Source organism: Amblyraja radiata, chromosome 4, assembly GCF_010909765.2.
Source record: "Amblyraja radiata isolate CabotCenter1 chromosome 4, sAmbRad1.1.pri, whole genome shotgun sequence".
Classification (NCBI taxonomy): domain Eukaryota; kingdom Metazoa; phylum Chordata; class Chondrichthyes; order Rajiformes; family Rajidae; genus Amblyraja; species Amblyraja radiata.
In genome coordinates, this window is record NC_045959.1 from 113,366,882 (window position 1) to 113,393,582 (window position 26,701).

Below are 26,701 nucleotides of genomic sequence, written 5' to 3' on the forward strand. Positions count from 1 at the left end.
ATTGTCAACGAGATTTAGTATGCAGCTCCACTGATGTACAAGAAAGGTAAATAAATACAATACATAAATAAACAAGCAGCACTGCTAAAACAAGCAAAAACCTGATTATCTCATGTACATATGGAATTGTTAAGCAAGGTCCATCACTATAATTGTGCAGCACTTAAAAAAAATAAGTTAAAAAACAAACTTCTGGAGGAACTCAGTGGGTCAGACAGTGTCTGCGGTGGGAAACGGATGGGCGACATTTTAGGACAGGACCCTTCTTCAGACTGATGGGAGTAGCGGGGTAAGCTGGAAAAGAGGGGTGGGGAAAGGGTAAAGCCTGACAAGTGATAGGTGGATATAGGTGAGTGGGAATTTGATTAGCTGACGAATCAGGTAGGGGAGAGAAAGATGAAGGTTGTTGGCAAGGCTGGAGGTGATAAGTGGAGAAGATTAAAGAGTATAAATGATGGAATCTGATAAGAAAGGAAGATGGGAATGAAACATAGAACTAGATGGATGGGCAGGACTGACAGCTCAATGTTCCGGGGTACAGGAGCTTCAGGAGAGGGAAAAAGAGGAGGGGGGGGTAGCATTGCTGGTGAAGGAGGATGCCATAGCTGTGTTCAGAGGTGACATTATGGATGGTTCGTCTAGTGAGGCTATATGGGTGGAGCTGAGGAACAAGAAATAGATGATCGCCTTGTTGGGGGTATACTACAGACTCCCAATTAGTTAATGGGAATTAGAAGAACAAATGTGCTGGGACATTGCAGACAGCTGCAGGTCAAATAAGGTTGTTAAAGTAGGGGATTTTAACTTTCCCAATATAGACTGGGAAAATCGTAGCGTAAAGGGCCTGTCCCACATAGGCGACTTTTTAGGCAAGTGCAGGAGACTCTGCACTCGCCTCATGGTCACCACATGTTCGCTGGTAGTCTCTGGCGAGTCTCCTTCATGGTCGTGAGGAGTTCCTTGCATTCTGGGAACTAGTCGGGGCTTCAGTATGGTCGATGCAAATTTGTCAACATGTTGAGAATTTTTCTGCGACCAAAAATTGGTCGCCATGGAGAAAATCGATAATCCTGTAGTCGTAGGTGCAGTGGTAGTGGGGTCGCCATGTAGTTATGGGTAGTCGAGGTCGTTTTTGGTAGTTTTAGTTAATCACCTTTGCTGACCGGGCATTTTCATTGGCTCATTGAGGGGAAAAATACGTAAGCACGAGTTTTCAGAACCAAGAATAACCGACTGGTAATGTTAAATGCCCGCCAAACTTCGCAGCTGTGTATCTCTGGCTTATTAAAAGTTTTCTGGCTTCTTAAAAGTTTCTCCACTCCTTCTCCACCCCCCCCCCCCCCCCCCTCCCTCCTTCTTCCCCCCCTCTCCTTCTTCCCCCCCTCTCCTTCTTCCCCCCCTCCCCTTCTTCCCCCCCTCCCCTTCTTCCCCCCCCCCTCCCCTTCCCCCCTCCCCTTCTTCCCCCCTCCCCTTCTTCCCCCCTCCCCTTCTTCCCCCCCTCCCCTTCTTCCCCCCCCTCCCCTTCTTCCCCCCCCCTCCCCTTCTTTCCCCCCCCCCCTTCTTCCCCCCCCTTCTCCCCCCCCCCTTCTCTCTCCCCTCCCCTTCTCTCTTCCCTCCCCTTCTCTCTTCCCTCCCCTTCTCTCTCCCCTCCCCTTCTCTCTCCCCTCCCCTTCTCTCTCCCCTCCCCTTCTCTCTCCCCTCCCCTTCTCTCTCCCCTCCCCTTCTCTCTCTCCCCTTCTCTCCCCTTCTCTCTCCCCCCCTTCTCTCTCCCCTCCCCTCCCCTTCTCTCATCCCCTCCCCTTCTCTCTCCCCTCCCTTCTCTCTCTCCCCTCCCTTCTCTCTCTCCCCTCCCTTCTCTCTCTCCCCTCCCCTTCTCTCTCTCCCCCCCCCCCTTCTCTCTCTCCCCTCCCCTTCTCTCTCTCCCCTCCCCTTCTCTCTCTCCCCTCCCCTTCTCTCTCTCCCCTCCCCTTCTCTCTCTCCCCTCCTCTCTCTCCCCTCCCCTTCTCTCTCTCCCCTCTATCCCCCCTCTCTCTCTCCCTCTCCTTCTCTCTCCCTCTCTCTCTCCCTCCCCTTCTCTCTCTCCCCTCCCCTTCTCTCTCTCCCCTCCCCTTCTCTCTCCCCCCCCCCCCTCTCTCTCCCCCCCCCCTCCCTCTCTCTCTCCCCCCCCTCTCTCTCTCTCCCCTCCCCTTCTCTCTCTCCCCTCCCCTTCTCTCTCTCCCCTCCCCTTCTCTCTCTCTCCTCTCCTTCTCTCTCTCCCCTCCCCTTCTCTCTCTCCTCTCCCCTCCCTTCCCTCCTCTCCCCTTCCCTCCCCTTTTCTTTCCTCTCCCCTCCCCTTCTCTCTCCCCTCCCCTACAGGTAGTGTAGGGAAAGCAGGGACTGCAGAAGGACTTGGACATTTAGGAGAGTGGGCAGAGAAGTGACAGATGGAATATAGTGTATCGTAGTGGTAGTAGAAATCGGGGCGTAGACTATTTTCTAAATGGGAAGAGAATCCAGAAATTGGAGATGCAAAGGAACTTGGGATCGCTGGTGCAGGATTCATAAAAAGTTAATCTGCAAGTTGAATTGGTAGTAAAGAAAGCAAATTCAATGCTAGCATTTATTTCGAAAGGGCTTGTATATAAAAACAGGCATGTAATGTTGAGGCTCTAAGGCGCTGGTAAGGCCGCATTTAGAATATTATGAGCAATTTTCGGCACCATATCTGAGGAAGGATGTGCTAGCTCTGGAGAGCGTCCAGAGGAGGTTTACAAGAATTATCCCAGGAATGAATAGATGAACCTATGATGAGCATTTGTCAGCACTAGGCCTGCACTCGCTGGAATTTAGGAAAATGAGGTAGGGCCTCATTGAACCATACACTCTATGCACTTTCACTATTCTTGTGTGTGGAGAGGGTGTTTCCACTAGTGGGAAAGTCTAGAACTAAAGGTCATTGGCTCAGAATTCGAGGACGTTCTTTTAGGAAGGAGATGAGGAGAAATTCCTTTAGTCAGAGGGTGGTGAATCTCTAGAATTCTTTGCCACAGAAGGCTGTGGAGACCAAATCAGTTGATATATTTCTAAGGCAGAGATGGATAGATTCTTGATTAGTACGGGTGTCAGAGGTTATGGGGAGAAGGCAGGAGAATAGGGGTTCAGAGGGAAAGATAGACAGCCATGATTGAATGGCGGAGTAGACTTGATGGGCCGAATGGCCTAATTCTACTCCCATGACTTATGAAAGGGAAACTGCAAAATGTTTCTGGTGCATTATTTGTTTCTGAAACTTATTTTCTGAACTATTTGTTCCTTTAAACTTTCTGGAGTGCGGTTCCATAGTGCACTGTGCAGTCTTGGGCCCATTTTGGAGATGTGAAAACGGACTGAGTGATAAATCACTATAGAAAATATCACAGCTAACCCTGCTCAACATAACAAGCTAATGTCACTGAATAGCAATCAAGAAGAAGCATTTTCTCTACCCCCTACTACTTTGTCTTGATTTACCACATTCCTCCATTCTCCAGCCTCAGCAAAACTGATACTAATTGTAGATCCGTGACTGCTGTTCAAACTGAGAACAGCTAGTTTAGCACTTGAAAATTAAAAGCAGGCTATAAATTTGGTGTAGCCTTTCACAAAATCAGTACCTTCTCCACGATTGGTTAACTGAGCATTACTGCCTCTTGTGCAAAGTTTTTCATTTTTGCCGTTGACATGCAGTGTCCACTCGGCCAGTGGTCACTGTACAACAATGTCCTCTGGTGATAGATGAGGGGGGCTGAGGTATGGTTTGCCGAATGTATAAAAATTGTTTCTACAAAAAAAAAACTATAAATTACAAACTGGTATTCATTGCATAAATATTTTAAATGAATTGCTGAACTTTATATAAAAATTTTTTTTTTTAAAGTAACTAAAAACGTTTTTGAGGGCAAAGGCATAAAAGTTGTCTATATGGACATCAGCACAGCATTTGATAAGTTTCCGCATAGTGCCTGTTCTGGAAGATTAGATTGCATGTGATCCAGGGAGACTGAGCTGACTCTATGATGAGTTGGCTTAATGGAAGTAAATGGAGGATGATGGTGGAAGGTTGTTTTTTGGACCAGAAACTGACTAGTGGTGTGCCTCGGATCAGTGATGGGCCCATTTTGTGGTTTATATCAACGATTTGTATGAGAATGTACAAGGCATGATTAGTAAGTTTGAAGATGACACTAAAGTATGTGCTGCACCTACTTTAGAGCAAATGGATCAAGGAGTATAGTGTTTGATGGCGCTGGTTTTCAAATCATTGGAGTTCAGAAGGATGAGGGGAAACCTCACTGATTAGGAGATACTATAACAACATTTAACAAACATTTTGACAGGTACGTGGATAGGAAAGGTTTAAACATTTGGGACAAACCTGAGCTGGTGGGACTAGTGTAGATGGGACATCTTGGTCAGCACGGGCAAGTTGGGCTGAAAGGCCCGTTTCTGTGCTCTATGATGCTATGGTGCTTCGATTAATATTTGTTTAAAATACAACAAAAATGATCATAACTAATCACCATCATATGAAGTGCCAAATGCTTAAGGAGGATATTTGTCATAATTAGCCTACAAGAGTGGTATACTTGCATTTAAACATATAAACAAGAAAGCCTTGTATTAAGTTCTGGAAAATTTGTTATAAAATTGCTTGATATTAGAAATTTTAGAATGTTGCATGAGAACTCTGAACACATAAATACCAGATAAATGAGTTTACTGTAATTATGTTGTTAGGTGATCAGAATCCAGTGTTGGATCATGATGCAGTCACTTTGGGTGTTAGCATTCATGTTACCATTCATTTTAGACTAAAATTGAAGCTGGATTTCATGTAAATTGATGTAAATTTCTAACGATTCTAACCAAAACATGAGGATTAACAACATGGGGATACTGTCTTCAAATTGAACATCCTACCCATGGTGCATCCTTTTCTCATCATCAACTTCTGCATCTGCTCTTCATGTGATTCTATTCATGTGATAGGAGTAGGATGTAGTTTACCTTTTTGAAGATTGGTGAAGATACAACAACATTGTCATAAGATAGGGCTCCAAGAATATGATGCAATGTTTATGAAGGAATGGCGACATAATTTGATCGCTAAAAGCACCCGACAGACTCGGCAGTCACAACCTCTCAGAACACAAGCACGGCAACTGTAATCTTCAGGGAGACCCCCATTGTGCCAGAAAATGTGGTCACCAGGGAGGATTTTAGTAAGATTGATGTGCAAGGACATCTGACACCCTGGTGCTGGCGGGGTTTAGCACTGAAACAGCACATGACCTTGCACATACAGCACTGAAACAGGCCCTTTGGCCTAACTGAGCAAGGTGCCTCATCTATACTAGTCCTAGCTGACCGCTTTTGGCCCATATCCCTCTAAACCTTTCCGATCCATGTACCTGTCCATTTAGTAGGGTTTAGTAACAATTATGAACATTTAAAGCTAACCATAAGTGAAAGTAAAGGTAACATAAACATGTAATTATCTATTTTTGTATTGCAGTGAGTCTGTTAGTGTTCCCATGATTCCTCTTGGTCTGAAGGAGACAAAAGACGTTGAACTGACGATGCCTTTGAAGGTTGGTAATCACCTATAATGACATAATTGAGGATCTTGATAAGAAATACATCTGTATAATATTTTTATCCTACTGCCGTCGCAAAGCTTTGCAGTGTTCCAATTTCATTCTGCTGTGCTTGGCTAGTACAAAGCTCTTGCCACCCACCCAAGTGAAAATCTTCATCAAAGTTGCATGAGGATTCAATGAGGATGAGTTGCTGAGAATTATATAAAATGAGAATTTTAATGATTATCCGACGACATTATGCAATTCTTAAAACTATTTTGTTTCACAAGTGAGTAGTCATGAAGGTGTTTTTTTTAAGAAAGGGCATTATCATATGTTCTATTATCTCCTTCCCTTGATGATCAATGTTTTCAACAGTGGCCAGCATTGTATTCCAACTGCATCGTGGGACTAACCACAGGTGTATGGTATCAAGCATAATGACTGGTTGCATCATGGCAACTCGACCAGCTAAGAACTAAGGAGACGACAGAGTGGTGAACACTGTCCGGTCCATCGTGGATACTGACCTCCCCACCATAGAAGGGTTTTGTAGGGCTGAAGGGCTGCCTCAAAAAAGACCCATACCACCTTGACCATGCTCTCATTTCATTCCTACCACAGTGAAGATACAAGAGTCTGAAAACTGTGAGCACCAGGTTTAAGAATAGTTCCTTCCCATCAACTATCAGTGTCTTGAACACTACACAACACTAATCTAGGAACTATAGACTGTCTTTGGTTGTACCAAAGACTTTGAACTTTTTGCACTATCAGGTTATAGTTACAGAATTTTTCTTTATTATCTATGTGCCTGGTGTTAACAGGCCTTTTATGCTGCTGCAAGTAAGAATTTTATTGTTCCATTTATCTTGACAATTAAACACTCTTGACTCTCGAGAAGAATCTCAACTGGTTACATAAATATTGTGGATACAAAAGTAGGTTAGAGCCTGGCTATCTTGTAGCAAATTGTGACTTCCCAAGTTGATTCAAGTTGAGTTTATTGTCGTATACACAAGTACATTGAGGTACAGCCACAATGGAAATCTCAAGACTTTCCACCATCTGCAAGGCTCAAGTCAGGCGTATAATGATTTCAATTTACTTGGATGGGTGCAGCTTCAACAACAGTCAGACATCTAAGACAAAGCAACCCATTTGATAGATACTCTTTCCACCAATTTAAATATTAATTATCATATGATACGATAAACCTTATTCATCCCCAGACGGAAATTGGTCTGCCAACAGTCACAACACACAACTACAAAAAAAATATTAAAAGTGAAAATAAAAGAAAAGGACAAGCGACTGTTGGCTAGCTGCCGTGTGCACAGCGCCTTCGCCGGTACAAATGAACAAACAAACACAGACTTTTCCCCTGGGCAGAGGATTCTAAACTAGAGTTCCCCCCCCCCCTCCACACCGGGTCCATCTTTGTTCTCCCACCATCCCTCATAGCTGTCCCCCCACCCCTCGCCGGGTCCCCATTGTTCTTCACACAATGTTCCTGCCACTCAATATTGTGATTATCTTTTTTTGTTTTAGTCTTCATTCATTTTCAGTTACATTTCAAACTATTATGTTGAATGCTCTGCTTTATTTATTTTTTTTGTATTTGATAGGATCTTATTGAAGAGCACTACAATGAGCCAGCATGCAGGTACGAAAAGGAACTAAAAGAACTTGCAGACCTCCGGCAGGTTAGTTCCACTGAGGATTGACGGGTAATATTATAGTGATACAGAAACAGACTCTTCGTCCCAAAATGCCCATGCCGGTTAACATGCCCCATGTACACTAATCCCACCTGCCTGTTTTGGCCCATATCTCTCTAAACCTGTCCTAAGCACGTACCTACCTAAAACAATGTTTCTTAAACACTGTGATGGTACTTGCCTCAACTACGTTCTACGGCAGCTCGTTCCATACACCTACCACACTTTGTGTAAACCAAAAAAGTTACTCCCTCAGGTAATATCTGAATGGTGTCAAATTAGGAAAAGGGGAAGTACAATGAGATCTGGGTGTCCTTGTACATCAGTCACTGAAAGTAAGCATGCAGGTACAGCAGGCAGTGAAGAAAGCTAATGGCATGGTGACCTTCATAACAAGAGGATTTGAGTATAGGAGCAAAGAGGTCCTTCTGCAGTTGTACAGGTCAGGTGTGCAGCTTTGGTCTCCAAATTTGAGGAAGGACATTCTTGCTATTGAGGGAGTGCAGCGTAGGTTCACAAGGTTAATTCCCAGGATGGTGGGACTGTCATATGTTGAAAGTATGGAGTGACTGGGCTTGTATACACTGGAATTAGAAGGATGAGAGGGGATCTTATTGATACATATACGATTATTAGGGGATTGGACACGCTAGAGGCAGGAAACATGTTCCCAATGGTGGGGGAGTCCAGAACCAAGGGCCACAGTTTAAGAATAAGGGGTAGGCCATTTAAAACGGAGATGAGGAAAAACTGTTTCACCCAGAGAGTTGTGAATCTGGAAATCTCTGCCTCAGAAGGCAGTGGAATCTGATTCTCTGATGGCAGCCTCGCCGACGGTCTGTCTATCTTTTTATATTTTTTGTTATTTTTAGTGTGTTTTAAAAGTATGTGTTAATGTTTTCTGGTTTTATCTGGGGGGGGGGGGGGGGGGTGGGTCGGGGGAAACTTTTTTTTCAATCTCTTACCTTGCCGGAGATGCGATTGTTTTCCGGATCGTATCTCCGGTCGCTCTGCGGCCTAACATCATGGAGCTGGCGGCCTTGCTCCAGACTGACTTTGAGCCCCAACGCGGGGCCGTGGACTTGCCATCGGAGCCTGCGATCCCTTGCCTGGGATCATTAGATTAGATTAGATAGCCTTTATTGTCATTCAGACCGAAGTCTGAACGAAATTGCAGCAGTCATACATACAATACAATACAATAAAAAACAACAATAAACACATATTAACATCCACCACAGTGAGTCCACCCAGCATCTCCTCACTGTGATGGAGGCAAAAGTCTTTAGGTCTGCAGTCTCTTCCCACCTCTTCTCCCTCTGCGCTGAGGTGATACCCCACCGGGCGATGTTAAAAACTGTCCCGCGGCTCAATCACCGCGCCCCGGGGTGGTCGAAGATGCCGCCCACCAGTCCTGCTGACGCAGCCGCTGGCCCGCGGCCGAACCCTGGACTCAGGCCACCACCGCCAGAACACCGTCCCAGCCACCCTCACGTGAGTATCGTGCCGTCTTCAGCCTCGGGCTGGGCCGCCCCGACATGGGCGCCGTACCTCCCTCGGGCTGGGCCGCCCCGACATGGGCACCGTACCTCCCTCGGGCTGGGCCGCCCCGACATGTATCATGCTCCTCATTTCACCATCGAGGAGCTCGCCTCAGGTAGAGACCGATGTCGGGAAGCTCCAAAGTTGCAAGAGGTTCGTCCAGCCCTGACCCGGTGTCCGATCACCCCGGCACGGGGAACTGTGATCCCCCCCCGATGCAGGAGCTTGATCGCCACGACGCGGAGGGCCCGACCACCAGCTACGTGAGTAAAGATCGTCCCGTCAACAGAAGGCTCGAGGCCCCCGACCCCGGGAGAACAAAGATAGGAAGAGATTTAACTTTTTTTTCACCTTCCATCACAGTGAGGAATGTGGAAGAATCACTGGTGGATGTTTATGTTTTTTGTATGTTTGGTTTATGTATTTTTTGTGTTTTATTGCTTTATATTGGTATGACTGTATGGAAAATCAAATTCCTTGTATGTTGCAAAACATGCTTGGCTAACAAGAACGGAACTCAGTATCAAAACATGGAGGGGACGGGGAACACAATTTTTTGACGGCCATGCGCACACTCACACACACGCGAGGCTTCGGAGGTTCAATCCAGCGCTAAAAACGGCAATTTTAAAATCGGGAACACAAAAACTTGGGGGGATGTCCCCCACCACTCAAAACATGGGGGGGATGTGTCCCCTCTGCCCCCCCCCCGGGTTTTCCGCCCCTGTTGGCTAATAAAGTATGATTATGATTTATGAGAGTTAGATAGAGCTCTTAAAGATAGCGGAGTCAAGGGATATAGGGAGAAGGTGGGAACGGGGTACTGATTGTGGATGATCAGCCATGATCACAGTGAATGATGGTGCTGGCTCGAAGGGCCAAATGGCCTACTCCTGCACCTATTGTCTATTGTTGCTATTAAATCTTTTCCCCATCACCTAAAACCCATGTCCTCTGGTTCTCAATTCCCCTAATCTGGGCAAAGACTGCATTTACCTAATGTATTCTCCTCATGATTTTGTAAACCTCTATAAGGTGCGCTCCAAGGAATAAAGTCTTAGCCTGTTCAACCTCTCCCTGGAGCTCAAACCCACTGGTCCTGGCACTACACCTTTTCCATCTTGTTCCATTTGTTCCAGTAAAAATAAACAACTCAACTGTTACAAACCTCTATTGTTAGTTTTTTTTAATCATAATTCAAAAATCTATTTAGTTTTAGGTTATAGATGGTTAATTAGCATGTATAATTTAGTTTGTAAAATGGTAGGAATAGTGCATAATTGTTTTGGGGAAAGAGAGGAAGGGTATGATGTGTCTTTTTAGGTATAATTTTACCTTTCTGTGAAATTATAAGGCTTCATATCAAGTTCATATTCAAGATATTCACATTAAATAAAGATATTTTCTGAAAAATGAGAACCACTTTATTACAATGCTAAAATTATCACATGTAATATTGCAACGGATGTGAACATTTGAAACTTCAAAAGCAAAGGACCTGGTTGTTTCTGCTTTTGACTCCTCTTCTCCCTTGTGCTACAGTTGTGTTTCAAAGTATAGATTGATGCCCTGCCTCTAATTCTCTGCCAATGTTGTTCTATGATGCCTGTCAGGGAGTGTGTGAAAGGGTTCAGAGTTAACTGTACTGTAAAATGTATCATCTTATGAGAATTTCTGTTCGTTCAGTAATGGCGAATTATAGTTAGGAATATTAAGCCTCACACTTCATACCTCAATGTGCTGGAACCTCAGAGCTTAGTAGTGTGTTAAATTTGAAAAATTTAAGTTTATTCACTAGACTAGGGATTTATGTCAGTAATTTTAATTCAGGCAATGCGAACTCCAACGAGGAATGATGCTGGAATTGAGCTTCTGATGGAATACTACAACCAGCTTTACTTCATTGATAACCGATTTTTCCCACCCAATAAAAATATGGGCATTTTTTTCCATTGGTAAGTTTTGCATTCTAAACTTTTTGTTTATATCAATGTCTGAACTGTGAATAATTGAAAAGTCTGATGAAATAGTGAATATTTTCATAGCAGATTTCCTGCCTTAAAATTCTGTGCTCCAAGGAGAGGTTGAGCAGGCTGGGACTCTATTCCCTGAAGAGCAGGAGGATGAGGATGTAAAATCATAAGAGAAATTGTTCAGGCGGAGTCTCTTGCTCATGGACTCGAGAACCAGAGGGCATAGGTTTATGGTGAAGGAGGAAAGATTTTACAGGAAAATTTTATAGGAGGGGTAACTAACACACAAAGAAAGGGTTGTGAGTGTATGGAATGAGCTGCCGGAGGAGGTAGTTGAGGCAGGGACCTTGCAATGTTTAAGCAGCAATTAGACAGGTACATGGATAGGATGAGTTTAGAGGGGAATGGGCCAGACGAAGGCAAGTGTGCCTAATGTAGATGGGATATATTGGTCAATGTGGGCAAGTTGGGCTGAAGGGCCCGTTTCCATACTCAATGGGTAAGCGACATTTCAGATCAGGGTCCTTCAGCCTGAGGAAGGGTCCCGATCCAAAAAGCTGCCTATCCATGTCCTCCAGAGATACTGCCTGTAACTTCTAAACCTTTCTTATTCATGTACCTTTTCAAGTGTCTTTTAAAATGCTGATAAAGGACCTGCCTCAACTACTTGCTTCGGTAGTTTGTTCCACATACCCACCATCCTCTGTGTGAAAAGGTTGCCCCTCAGGTACATTTCAAATCTTTCCCCTCTCAATTTAAACCTATGCCCTCAAGTTCTCAATTTCTCCTACTCTGGGTGCAAAAGACTCTGTGCATTCACCTTATCTATTCACATCATGATTTTATGCACCTCTATAATATCACCCCAATGTAATTACATTGTGCCTTTTATTCTTCCTCCAAGATATTCCAGTGGTTACAATTTTGTGAAGTCGTTTCTGAGTGTCATTGCCATTGTAATCTAACAAAGTCATTTAAATTGATCAGTATGTTACTGAATCGAGGAGGAAAGGAGTACTCCTGGACTTGGGTTGGAAAAGTGGACTAAGTGGACTAGGAAACAGCGATCATAATATCATATAGGTGCCATGGAAGGGGCTGTGGACTGCTTCAAGGCAAAAATAGGCAATTGAAGAAGGACCATTTTGAACAGATCTGGTTAGGGTAAATTGAAATCAAAGCTGAGCAGGCAAAACTGTATTTGAACAAAATGGGAGGCCTTGAAAGTGAAGATGTTTCAGTTTTAGGCACAGTCCCAAGAGAGAACAATGGGGAAATTAAAACCATAAGTCTCTGGATATGTATCCGTGAACTGCTGTGGCATGTACTGACACGTAGATGTCAACATCAATTTTTACAAACAGCCTTAAAATTGATGAACAATTAATCTATTGTTGAGAGTAAGTGTTGAAAGGGGAATGAGAAACTCCCAAACCGTCTATTGGTTGACTGAGAGATTTGATACCTATCCAAGTGTTGAGGTAGGTTGATGAATACAGCGGAGCTTTGTATGATTTCTAAGAGATGTGATAAAGCACACATTAGTCCAAAGCCAGGGCATGAAAAGCCGCAGATGAAACGAGGCACATCAATTTTCTTGAAGTAATAAGGATTTGGAAATTATAGATAGCTGAAAGAATGTGCCCACGTTTATAATTTTGATCTTTTTTTTTCACGAGTATTGATGGTAAATCCTGAAATAAGGAAGGTGTTTGCAGGAGGGCCCAGCAATAATAAAGGTACAGCCATATATTTCTGGTCATGTTGATGATGGTGCTGTTCCTCAGCACAAGAAAGACACAAAGTGCTGGAGTAACTCAGTGGGTCGTGTAACATTTCTGGAGAAAAAGGGTAGGTGCTGTTTCAGGTCTGGACCCAAAGAACCTTATTCGAAGAAGAGTCCCAACCTGAAACATCCTCTGTACTTTTTTTCCGGAGATGCTTCCTGACCCGCTAAGTTACTCCAGCACTTTGTCTCTATCTTTGGTATAAACCAGCATCTGCTCTTTCTTGTTTCTACATACATTGGCCTTGTCCAACTAGCTGGTCGATCCTAATGAAGAAGCATTGGTAATGCTTGCAGGCAGATGAGCAAATTAAAAATTAGCATCATGGTCACCACAGACATGGGCTGAAGGGCCTACATATGTGCTGTATTGTTCTATGTTTAAGCATCAGCAGTGGATGTTTAAGATGATGCACTCTAAAACCTTGTGGCACCAATGACAGGGAGTAAATGTATTGGGTGGCACATGGGGCACCGATCAGACAGACTGCTTTATTCTGGATGGTGAACAGGTTCCTGTGAAATTGAAACTGGACTAATATGAGCTGAGAGTATTCCATTCTATCATCTGTGTCGCATGCCAGGTATGCAAAGGATTTTGTGGAGCTAGTAGCTGAGTCACTTACTGCAAGTTTTCCATCTTGAGAATTGCTTTGTAAACACACTCTTTAAATGGTTGATCCAGTTTTATTTTATGGTCAGTATTCACACCCAGGTCCTGATTAACTGGAGTCATAGAGTAATAAAGCACAGAAAAAGGTCCTTTGGCCCAACTTGTCCATGCTGACCAAAGTGTCCCATCTAAGTTAGTACAATTTGTTCTAGATCCCTCCAAACCTTTCCTATCCATGTACTGAAAAAATTGTGCCTTATTGTGGATTAGTGTTCATCAAGTGATCTATTGATAAGCTTTTGTCTTTTATCAATATTTTGATAGGTATGACTCTTTGACTGGTGTTCCTTCGTATCAACGGGCTCTGGCTTTTGAAAAGGGAAGTGTACTCTTCAATATCGGTGCACTATATACTCAGATTGGTGCCAGGCAGGAGCGAACCACTAAGGAAGGCATTGATCAGGCTATTGATGCTTTCCAAAAGGCTGCAGGTAGGTCGGAATTGAATACATAGAATTAACATGGAAAATATTTGTTTGAATTACTTTTTAAGTAGTTGAATTGACGACTGAATGGATCATTCTATGAGCCACAGATTTTGGCTACGATAATCTTTGTGCTATAAGAAAATAGCATTTTCTAATTCTACAATTTTGCTTCTAGAATCACTCATATTTTAGCATCTGTGTCCTAAATATCAGGCTTTATTTTATTTTGTGTTGATACTGAATAAGTAAAATTAAATTTAGGAGTAAAAATTTTAGTTTTCAGATACATACTATTATAGTATTTTGCAGCTCCTGTATTAGGGTTTTCTAGATTTATATTAATTTAATGTCATTGATTTATAAATTATATTTTCAGATAGATTTAGTTTTAGAGATACAGCATGGAAATGGGCCCTTCGGCCCCTCCGACTATTGATCACCTGGTCAATTTGTTCCTTCCCACCTGAACCACCCCCTCTCCGGTTACCTTCCCTTGCAAACGCAGGAAATGCTACACTTGTCTCTTTACCTCCCCCCTTGACTCCATTCAAGGACCCAAGCAGTCTTTCCATGTGCGGCAGAGGTTCACCTGCACCTCCTCCAACCTCATCTATTGCATCCGCTGCTCTAGATGTCAGCTGCTCTACATCGGTGAGACCAAGCGTGGGCTTGGCGATCGCTTCGCCAAACACCTCTGAATGGATCGCAATAACCAACCTGATCTCCCGGTGCTCAGCACTTCAACTCCCCATTCCGAATCCGACCTTTCTGTCCTGGGCCTCCTCCAAGGCCAGACTGAGGACCACCGTAAATTGGAGGAGCAGCACCTCATATTTCGCTTGGGCAGTTTGCACCTCAGCGGTATGGACATTGACTTCTCCAATTTCAGGTAGTCCCTACTTTTTCCTCCCCTTCTCAGCTCTCCCTCAGCCCACTGGCTCCACCTCTTCCTTTCTTCTTCCCGCCCCCCCCACCCTCACATCAGTCTGAAGAAGGGTTTCGACCCGAAACGTTGCCTATTTCCCTCGCTCCATAGATGCTGCCTCACCCGCTGAGTTTCTCCAGCATTTTTGTCTACCTATTGATCACCCGTTCACATTAGTTCTGTTATTCCACTTTCTCATCCACTCACAACACAGTAGGATAGGCACAAAGTGCTGGAGGCAACATCTCGAGATAAAGGATTGGTGATGTTTCTGGTTGGAACCTGAAACGTCATCCCCTTTTTCTCCAGAGATGCTGCCTGACCATCTGATTAATCTAGCACTTTGTTTTTATCTTTGGTATAAACCAGCACCTGCAGTTTTTTGTTTCTGCACAACACATTAGGGGCAATTTACAGAAGTCAATTAACTTACAAACCCATATGTCTTTGGGATGAGGCCACTGTTCATACTGCATTTGGAGTATTGCGAACGGTTTTGGGCCCCATATCTGTGGAGGGATGTGCTGGCATTAGAGAGGGTGCAGAGGTTTATGAGATAATGCAGAGGATAGTTGGGTTAATGTTAGCATTTGACGGCTCTGGGCCTCTACTCACCGGAGTTTAGAAGGATGAGGTGGGGGGGGGGGGGGAAATCTCATTGAAACTCATCAAATAGTGAAAGACATGGATAGATTGGATGTGGAGAGGATGTTTCCACTAGTGAGAGAGTATAGCACCAGGGGGCACAGCCTCAGAATAAAAGGACATACCTTTAGAAAGGAGATGAGGAAGAATTTCTATAGTCAGAGGGTGATGAATCTGGAATTAATTGCCACAGATATTGGTGGAGGCCATGTCATTGGGTATTTTTAAAGCAAGATGGACAGATACATGATTAGTATGGGTATCGGGTTATGGGGCAATGGCAGGAAAATGGGGTTGAGAGGGAAAGATAGATCAGCCATGATTGAATGGTGGAGTAGCCTCGATGGGCCGAATGGCCTAATACTGCTTCTTTGACATGAATTTATGTGGGAGGAAACCGAAGCACCTGGAGGAAACCCACACAGCCATAGGGAGAATGTGCAAACTCCACACAAACAGTACCTGAGATCAGGATCGAATGCGGGTCTCTGGTGCTGTTACCTTTACCTTCTGTGCCAATAGTCCTGTGGAACAGCACAGATGAGAAAATCACTCAGCGAGAGCGAGAGAGAGGATCTGAGAAGCCAAAGCTCTGGACCCTGGGATGTCAGGACTGTCTTATGAAGAAAGACTGGATAGACTTGGTTTATACTCTCTAGAATTTAGGAGATTGAGAGGGGATCTTATAGAAACTTACAAAATTCTTAAGGGGTTGGACAGGCTAGATGCAGGAAGATTGCTCCCGATGTTGGGGAAGTCCAGGACAAGGGGTCACAGCTTAAGGATAAGGGGGAAATCCTTTAAAACCGAGATGAGAAGAACTTTTTTCACACAGAGTGGTGAATCTCTGGAACTCCCTGCCACAGAGGGTAGTCGAGGCCAGTTCATTGGCTATATTTAAGAGGGAGTTAGATGTGGCCCTTGTGGCTAAGGGGATCAGAGGGTATGGAGAGAAGGCAGGTACGGGATACTGAGTTGGATGATCAGCCATGATCATATTGAATGGCGGTGCAGGCTCGAAGGGCCGAATGGCCTATTCCTGCACCTAATTTCTATGTTTCTATGTTTCTATGACCCAGAGACAGTGTTTCATAATGAATGGTCAAATATATAATGTCTGTCCTCACCAGGTGCTTTGAACTACTTGAAAGAAAACTTCTCCAATGCACCAAGCCTTGATATGAGCACACCGTCCCTGAACATGTTAGTGCGTCTGATGATTGCACAGGTACAGGAATGTGTCTTTGAAAATGTCATGCTGGCAGGAGTTAAGGACGAGTTCTTGATGCAATTGCAGAGCGCACAGGAGGCTGCCAGGGTAAGACCATTCACTCTGCCTGTATCACATGCTGCTTACCATTTGCTATTGATGTGGGAATCAATGACAAAAGAACCACTGGATAATGAACTGAAAGCACCAGGCTTCTTTTAGTTTAGTAAGTAATTGTCCTGTGCTTTCTGATTCTGAGGCTGCTACTCATTTAGAATTGTATTATAAAGTTATTTCACTTAATTATTGAGCTTGTTAAAGTGCAATTGCTTTCATAATGAGATTCTTTGCAATTTTTGCAACTTTAGTTTTGGGATGTGAGCATTGTTGGTATGGCTTGTAATTTTTGTCATCGTCCAGTTTATGGAATTGTGCAAGCAAATAGTTCTTTTTGTGGAAATGGGAAACTCATGGTACCATTTTATCGATGTGATATGTTTCGGCCAGTGTTAGTAATTATAGTAACATGGCTGTTTATGTTATTCTTTACGTTACTATGTAGGTGGCTGATGTTTATTCCTTGGTCTATCAGACAATGACACAACCCCCAGTGAAAAACTATGTTCCATTCTCTTGGACAACTATGGTCCAGGTCAAATCTGAGTACTTCAAAGCAGTTTCACACTATGTTGCTGCTGTTGCACTGTGTGACCATACAAGTAAGTCTTTTACCAAATTGGCTGCACTTCTGTGGTAATTGCTGCTTTTGTATAATGTTTTAAATGAAAGAAGGGATGTTTTATTTTTGCATTGAACACAAATACAGGAGCAAATATAATTATCAAAGTCATACATTACAAAGTTAACATGATGTTTATGCAAGGTAGACAAAAGTGCTGTAGAAACTCAGCAGCAGCACCTATGGACAGGTGGAAATATGTAAATATGAAATTCCACCTATTGTAAATGTGCACTTAGAAATTGAGGCACACGGCATTGTTCATTTTTTCCAAGTTACTCATCTAAAAAAAAATCACTTTGGAACATGTTTATGTGAAATGTGTTTACAGCCATTTTCTTGTTGAATGGCAGCACTCCAAAAACTGGATTAGACAGGTCCAGTCATTATTCACGGTTGTGCTTATGATACTGTGTGCGCATTGATCCTGAGAATTTGGGCTCTTTCGTTCCTATGACTGTATATCGAAGTGTACTCCTGGGGTTCCTAGGTTCCTGGATGGGTAGCTGTTTCAGAGGCTCCTGGAGCAAGTCTCAGCATATTGCTGCAAACCCAATCCAGATAATTCTCCTGCTCAGGGCTTGTCTTTTGTGTCTGCCTGCCCCACCAACAAACCCCCACTGACTTCCCAAAATCACCCCTTCCCCATACCGCAGCCAATTTCTGAATTACGATTTTAATCTACATCCATGCTTTTCTAAGTGGAGCATCACTGGAATGAGACCCTGGGATATCCACAACATAAAGCTAATGTAAAGAAAGGCAATATACTTATTCCTCTCTCAAGTTGAAGAGAATCAAGCAAGCAAAGCCTGTCCATGATTTTCAGTTAATTTTCCCATGAAACTGGATAGATGATTATTTTTCCACGAGCATATTCTGCTAATGTTATTTGTAGAGCCAGGATTTTGCCATAAATGCCATGTGCCTTTTCATACCTTTTTTGGTGATTTCACCAGGATAATGCCTTTTTCACGATCGAGTGCCTAAATCAGCCTTTTTTTTGCCGTTTTGCTAAAAAGTCGTGCTATTTTCTCTAGTTGTACCATGATTACAATGACATTTTCTATTATCACATTAATATTAATCTTATTATTAACGTGTTTACATAGTATAAGTTACAAGAAAATTTCCACCACCGGGGCGATACCGGGGGCACCGCCGTCGGTCATTCATTCGTTCGTGCCGCTGCCCGCTGGTTCAGTCTTCTCCAAGATCTATTTAAGAAAGAACTGCAGATGCTGGAAAAATCGAAGGTAGACAAAAAATGCTGGAGAAACTCAGCGGGTGAAGCAGCATCAATGGAGAGAAGGAATAGGTGACGTTTTAGGTCGAGACCCTTCAGACTGATGGGCAGGAGCGGGAAAAAGAAAGGAAGAGGCGGAGACAGTAGGACTAGAAGGAGAGCTGGGGAGGGGGAGGGGGAGGAGGGAGAAGACAAGGGCTAGCTAAAATTAGAGAAGTCAATGTTGATACCACTAGGGTGTAGACTACCCAAGCGAAATACCCAAGCTTGTCTCCACACTACATTTACTGCTGGCTCCAGTCGCACATCTGAGTTTTCGACTGATCTGTGCAAGGCATTTATTAATGCTGGAATTCCACTATGGAAATTGGAAAACAAATCTCTCACTGTTTTTTTAGAGAAATACACAGAGGAACATATACCAAGCGAGCCATCATTACGGAAACATTATGTTGACAGCAACTTCAACATTGTTGTGCAGAGAATTAGAGATGAAGTTGCATGCAACAAAATATGGATCTCAATAAACAAGACAACCGATGCTGTGGGGAGATATGTTGCCCATGTGTTCATCGGTACACTGGAGGCAGGTCAACCATCAAAGGAGTATTTGTTGACATCGGAAGTATTGGAGAAGTCAAACAGCTCAACTATTGCTCAGTTGTTTATATCTTCACTTGCTGTACTTTGGCAAGAAGGTATAAAACACGAGAATGTTCTTCTGTTTGTGACTGATGCAGCTCTGTACATGAAATAAGCTGCTCATGCTCTTAAAGTTTTATTCCCCAAAATGTTGCATTTGACATGCTTATCTCACGGACTCCATAGAATTGCCAAGCACATACGTAGCTTGTTTCGAAATGTCAATCGCCTAGTTTCCAATGTCAAGAAAATCTTCCTCAAAGCACACATCACATGTGCAGTTGTTCAAGGAAATGGCACCCGAGATTCCCCTACCTCCTCAGCCTGTTTTTGACTAGGTGGGGTACATGGCTCTCTGCTGTACTCTACTATGCTGCAAATTTTGAAAAGATAAATTAAATCGTCAACTGTTTTGAAGAAGAAGAATCTGCTGCAGTCAGGATCGTCAGTGAAATCATGCAGAAAAAGTCCCTCCACCGCGATCTTCTGTTTATTGCTTCCAATTTTGCAAACTTCCCACAAGCTATCACTTCCCTTGAGAAACGTGGCGAAACATTAGTGAATAACTTGCAGGTTTTCAACAAAGTTAAGGACGATATTTGTAAAGTTCCTGGCGATGAAGGTAAAGACATACAAGGAAAATGTGAGAGCGTGATTTTAGCTAACAAAGATCTTGAAGAAATATAAAACATAGCTAAAGTTCTCGAAGATAGTTGTAATTCACAAGATATCGACATGAATATAGAGTCGGTAGCTTGTTTTGGGTATGCACCAGTGACCTCAGCTGAGGTAGAAAGAAGTTTTTCACAACTGAAGCATATTCTGTTTGACAGAGGCATAGTTTAACACCAGATAATTTGAAAAAAATGCTAGTAATTATGTGCAACCAGGCAACTTTGTTCATTTAATGTAGTATACCTATTTAATGTAATCCGAAGAAGTGTCTCGACCCAAAACGTCACCTATTCTGCTCCATAGATGCTGCCTCACCCGCTGAGTTTTGACAGCATTTTTGTCTACCGTACCTTTATATTATCATCTTTAACAATATTTTGGTGGTGGAAATACATGACATGTTATGCCTTTTTTTTTTAAATAAATGCCTTTTTGTGCCTTTTTTGTCATTTTATTATGCCTTTTTTTTTGCCTGCTTATTTCAGAGTTTTTTAGTGCCCAAACATCCTGGCTCTAGTTATTTGAATGAGTTCTAACCTTTTGATTTTGCCTTCACTAACTGTAGTTCTCAATATAGATACCCTGCAGTATTTCAAATGTGGATTACCATTAGTTTATGCACAAGCACCACACTAATCAGAAAATAGTTTTAATTGAATTTATATTTTTGTTCTGTAGTTTGCGTAATTATTATGAGGCAGTGAATGTATTTGGGGAAATGGTCAAATCAGTAACATTGGGAAATCAGACCATAATAGTCCAAAACCAAAGCATGTGATGAAACCATTGCAAAGCTCATTAATACACTTCTGCAAGGATGACAATGTAAAGCTGTCAAGCTGAAGACATCAACGCCAAAATTATTTGAGCAACGATGCTGATATTGGAAGTGAAAGGTCCAGCAGTGGAAGAAGCAAGTCTGAGTGGGCTGGATACATACTTGACAGAAAGCTTGGCTAAATTTCAGAAAGAAAATTAAGACAGCGTGCCATTTTGTTGAATCTAGGTAGACAACGAATCAACAATGGACTTGCAAGAGGTGGATACTTGGGGAGATGTGTGGAAAGTTAATATTTCAGTGTTTATGAATGGATTCTTTGTGCATGTTCTCTTTCAGTGGGTCCTGACGCTGACGAAAGTGAACATGTAAAGGCCCTACAGCAACTTCATGTAACAATGCCAGAGGGTCCCTCGTTAATCACAGTACTGAAGGATAATGAGGAACGACGCAAATTAGGTAGGAAAGAAAGAGGATTTCTTATGGCTGTGACCATTCAATGATTCCGAATTTTAGTTTACTACAGAAAGAATGTAATCCATACATTTATAAACAAACTCATGTTACATACAATTTAACAAATTGCTTTTGCATTGCGGTGACTGAGCTATTTAGCACAAAACTAAATTTACATTGTTCACCAGCAGCATACAATAAGATGTTGGATGAAATATAAACAGAAAATATGGAAATACTCAATTTTAGTTTTTTTTAATTTTCTGTTTTTATTTCAAATATTCAGCATGTGCAGGATTTGATTTTCAGATAAGATGGATGACTTTGTCTCGGGTTTGTAAAGCAAGAGCTGTTGGCCAAAGTGATTTTCAGGTGATAGGTCTTTGGTGTCTTTGTACTCGAACAGCCAAATGGAAAATGACACAAAGTGCTGGAGTAACTCAGCGGGTCAGGCAGCTTCTCTGGAGCTCATGGATAGGTTTCATTTCAGGTCGGGGCCCATCTTCAGAGATGTTGGTTGCCTGACCTTTAATCCATCATTTTGTGCCCTTTTTATGTAAACTAGCATCTGCAGTTCCTTGATTCTGCAGCCAAATACGACTTCAATTTAAACTCTTCTATCCTGAATATATCTGCAATTATAGAAGCATAGAAAGTAGGCCATTCGGACCTTTGAGCCATTCAATATGATCATGGCTGATCATCCAGAGTCAGTACCCTGTTCCTGTTTTTCCCCAAATCCTTTGATTCCGTTAGACCTAAGAGCTATATCTAACTCTCTCTTGAATACATCCAGTGAATTTCCATCCATTGTCTTCAATGACAGAACATTCCACAGATTCACAACTCTCTGGGTGAAAAAAAATTTCCTCATCTCAGTCCTAAATGGCCTACCCCTTATTCTTAAGCTGTGACCCCTGGTTCTGGACACCCCCAACATGGGGAACATTTTTGCTGCATCTACCCTGTCCAATTCCTTAAGAATGTTAAATGTTTCTATAAAATACCCTCTCATCCTTCTAAATTCCAGTGAATATAAGCCCAGTCGATTCATTCTTCTATCGGATGTCAGTCCCGCCATCCCGGGAATTAACCTGGTGAACCTACGCTGCACTCCCTCAATAGCAAGAATGTCCCTCCTCAAATTAGGAGACCAGAACTACACACAATACTCCAGGTAAAGAGTATTATGGAGTCATGGAGCTATACAACATAAAAACATGCCCTTTAGAGCAACATGTCCACGTGCCATCAAGTTGGCGATCTGTGCTAGTCCCAGTTGCCTGGATTTGCGCCACACCCCTCTAAAACCTTTACCATCCATATATCTGTCCAAATGCCTTTTGAAATTGGTCATTGTGTCCGCTTCTGCAGCTTTCTGTTGACCCCTGATGTTCCTCTTAAATCTCTTCCATCTCACCTTAAGCCTATACCTTCCAGTTTTAGAATCTGTTGTTGAACTGTGAGCATTCACTTTGCATGCCCCTCATAATTTTGTACACCTCAATAAGATATCCATTCAGCATCCTACACTGCATCTATATCCTCATGCCACAAAGTTCTTACATTCAAACAGTTGCATGAAAATTAGGTCTATTAAATGCTGTTAGACCTGCCTCAACTACGTCCCCTGACTGCTTGTTCCATATGCACATCACCTTCTGAGTGAAAACTTTGCCCTTTGGGTTCCTATTAAATCTTGCCCCTCACCTTCAGCCTATGTCCTCTGGATTTCCCCAACCCTGGGTACAGGACATAGACACAAAATGCTGGAGTAACTCAGCAGGCAGGCAGCATCACTGGAGAGAAAGAATGGGTGACATTTCGGGTCGAGACCCTTCTTCAGACTGAAAGTCACAGGAAAGGAAAACTGGAGATATAGACGATGATGTAGAGAGATAGAGAACAATGAATGAAAGATATGCATAAAAAATAACGATGATAAAGGAAACAGGCCATTGTTAGCTGTTTGCTGGGTGAAAACGAGAAGCTGGTGCGACTTGTGTGGGGGAGGGGATGGAGAGAGAGGGAATGCAGGGGTCACTTGAAGTTAGAGAAATCAAAATTCATACCACTGTGTTGTAAGCTGTCCAAGTGAAATATGAGATGCTGTTCCTCGCCAAGCATTCAGGACTAGGCATTCACACTAGCTATTCCCCTCGTGAGTTTATACACTATAAGAATCAGAATTTCTCCTTCTCTCCCCCCCCCCCCCCAGCTTCCTGCAATCCAAAGACTAGATTTCCAGCCTGAACAACACCTTTATCTCAGGTCTTTGAGTCCTGGCAACAGTCCTGGCTTTAATAAAGATACCATTGTTCTGCTTAGGGTGGTTTTTTAATTTGGCTTTGTTAAAAAATATTTAAAATAATTTATTGAAAAAAGGTTCTGACTGTCCGACTGTACCCTATTTATGCCTTTCATAATTTTATATACTGTCAGGCCTTCCTGCAACTTCCGGAATTCCTGAGAAAACAATCCAAGTCTGTGCAATCAGTCCCTGTAGCTAATACCTCCCTGGAGCTAATAAATGTTCGTTTTCCATCCTTTAGTGCCATCTAGTGTACCAAAACACTATTACCATGCCATCGCAAGAAGCAAAAGAAATTTACTGAAATATAACATGGGTTAGAAATTCTAACAAGCAGTGGATCTGAACTGTTCATTTGTTTATTTTACTTTGCTTGCTGTGTATTTTAGTTGTGTTCTAGTTTTAAAATGTCCTTGCAATGCAATTCATCCATTTGAGCAAGTTATAAATGTTGCCAGATCAAGTTCACACACAATGGGAAAGCAGCATGAATATTCTTACCATTTTTCTTCCTGGTCTTTTAAAAATCAGTGAACAGTGATGCCTTGATTTTGCTTTGTGCTTCACCATCTTGAAATTTGAACAGCCTACGTTCTGACTGTTTTCAGTAACTTGTTACCTTCTGGATCCTTCTTAATTTCTCATACTCTCCTGGAACTATTTGGAAGCAGGTATTTGAGAATGGCTCAGGGTAAATTATGTCACTACTTCTTTTAGGTATGTTGCAAAGCATACCTGAAGCGTCCTTGAAAATCTGCCGTTGCGGGTGTGCGCGATTTTGGCGCCGTTTAGAGGGGGCGGGTTTAAAACGCGATTTTCTCTAAGCTGTTCCAATCGAAAATGTTCAGCCTAGTTAATTATTAACGAAAAATCGCTGGAAGACCCCGTCGCAAAAGCTATTATTAGGTTTAAAGGCCTTGAATAATAGTTATAGTAGTTTAAAAATCAATCTCTAAACCCGCGACCGCCAGCAACCGCAGGGTTTCATAAAGCAAATAGCAGAAGTTAGGTTGTATATTTTTACATTAAAAAGGGCTTCTAAAGATCCCTTTATACAAAGTTTAATATTGCGAGTAGCTCAATTTGGGCCCATTATATCCCGCAGTATTTTTCTCGGCATTTGGGGCACAAATCTACCGCAATGTGAACATTCTAAACCAGCGCGTTCCACAGGGACCCACTGGAAAGCTGATTTAAATGGGCATTTATTTACAGCAATTAAACACTAAATTCCTTCCATTTGGCCTATAAATTAATGTAAATGAGATTTAAAAATCATGTTTTATTGTGAATTATTTGTGAATATTATTTGGACATTTAGGCTATTTAAAAATGTTAATCATTTATTAAGAAATGGATAGATGTTTAGATCTAGTAATTGAAGTCTGAAATTAGCTACAATTAGGTAACTAACTAATTATATGCTTTAATTTCAGGTCATCCAAGTAAGATTATTTTATATTTGTTTCAGAATGCTTCAATCTATGATAACTGAAAATTTCATTCAGTTCTCTTAATTTTTAAGAAAGTTATGGGCTTTTGACTGTTCACGATCACAGCTTTTTTGTTATGTCCATAGAAAATCAATAGGGAACAAGATGCTAATTTCCCAGTATGAAAATGGCCATAACTTTTTAAATACTTGAGATATGAAAGTGAATTAGGTGTCAAATTAAACTTATTTTTATGCTTTATCTGATGGGATAAATTACAGACTTGATTTTTAAAATCTCAAAATTTTGTAACATTGCTACTTCTTTTTCTTCTTGCGTATGGCATGCACAGCCTAAAGTTGTAGGACAACTTGATTATGTCACTGATAACACATTAATGGGATCTATTCTCCTTCCCTTCCCATTGTGGTAGTACTAACGCAGAGAGCTCTGCATAGTTAGGGCTATAATGTGAAACTGTGCTGAAGCAACTTCCCGTATCCAGCACCAAATCTGGCCTTGCCAAACAAAATTCCAAAATATATACTAAATGATAGGTTTGTGATAATGATGAACTGATTCAAGTGATCAAAGGTCATTTTGTTAAAGCTAATTCATTTGTTTTGAACTTTGAAGAGAATTGCATTCCATCAGTTAGAATTAGAATTGCAGTATGCAAAATGCAAGTGAACCCAGTCACCACTAACTTTCTCCAGAATTATGGTTTATTTTAAGTAATTAATATAACAAATCCTTTTCTATCCTTTATTTTCCCCTTGATTTCTAAAGGCAAGGCTCATTTAAAGAAAGCAATAATTAAGCATGAAGAAGCGATGAGGATTCACAGCTTGTGTCGGATCCTGCGCAAGATGGATATCCTGCAGGAGGTGCTCGCTGTTGCCCACAAACGATCATTGAAGAAGTACTCTGAGATTGATCGTGAAGATGACTTTTTTGAAACAGTTGAAGCTCCAGACATTCATCGTAAGTCAAGAGTCTTTTAATATTGATGGTGAGCTGCTATTATCAGCTGCCAAAGAATACGACCTGCACCTGACCACTCTGGGTCCCAATATTGCATTTGGCACCTCATTGAAATGTACAGAATAGTGGAAGTTTGGATGTGGAGAGGATATTTCCACTAGTGGGAGAGTTTAGTACTAGAGCTCATAACCTCAGAATTAAAGGACGCTCTTTTAGGAAGGAAAATGAGGAGGAATTTCTTTAGTCAGAGGGTGGTGAATCTGTAGAATTCTTTGCTACAGAAGGCTGTGGAGGCCGTCGGTGGATATTTTTATGGAGAGATAGATCGATTCTTGATTGTCAGAGGTTATGGGGAGAAGGCAGGAGAATGGGGTTAGAAGGGAAAGATAGATCAGCCATGATTGAATGGTGGAGTAGACTTGAAGGGCCAAATGGCCTAATTCTGCTTCTCTCACTAATGCAGGGATTTCATGAGGGATTGGACTCAATCTCTTTCTTTTTAATCTGTTCCACCATAGCTAATTACACCATTTTTTCCATCCACATTTCTTGAAGCATTTAATAGTAAATTCAGTATTGAAAAATGGCAGGTTCTGCATTCTTTTAGCATGGGTTGGGAAGGGTTACATTTTGGATTGAACCGATGCAGTGTGATGGGTTGCATTTCTCCAAGCAGCGTTGACCGGCAGAACTGAGCCTCAGCCTCTGGGATTGTGTATGAGCATCATCCAGATCTCTGAACACTTTCCTACATGAGAGGAGATGGTCTCAGTCCTCTGACTATCTGTAGCACATACATTTATGGATGTCACTTTCTCTTTGCAGCAAAAACACAGCAGAAACCAGAAATTAAAACTCCAAACTTTTCCAAAGTGAAAGTCACAGATATTTTTCACAGATTGGTAAGCATATTGGTAATTCATCATCATTTGAATTC

General features: G+C 42.2%; 1 protein-coding gene across 1 annotated transcript in view; it reads left to right on the forward strand.

The window, feature by feature from the left end:
• rhpn1 (rhophilin Rho GTPase binding protein 1) overlaps positions 1-26,701 on the forward strand; it is a 45,776-nt gene that overhangs the window by 13,661 nt on the left and 5,414 nt on the right. The window contains exons 4-12 of the mRNA XM_033020415.1: positions 5,534-5,609; positions 7,226-7,303; positions 10,691-10,815; positions 13,557-13,723; positions 16,421-16,608; positions 17,063-17,219; positions 20,920-21,039; positions 25,570-25,764; positions 26,590-26,666. Of these exons, the coding sequence (XP_032876306.1) occupies positions 5,534-5,609; positions 7,226-7,303; positions 10,691-10,815; positions 13,557-13,723; positions 16,421-16,608; positions 17,063-17,219; positions 20,920-21,039; positions 25,570-25,764; positions 26,590-26,666 (1,183 nt within the window). The remainder of the gene's footprint in view (positions 1-5,533; positions 5,610-7,225; positions 7,304-10,690; positions 10,816-13,556; positions 13,724-16,420; positions 16,609-17,062; positions 17,220-20,919; positions 21,040-25,569; positions 25,765-26,589; positions 26,667-26,701) is intronic.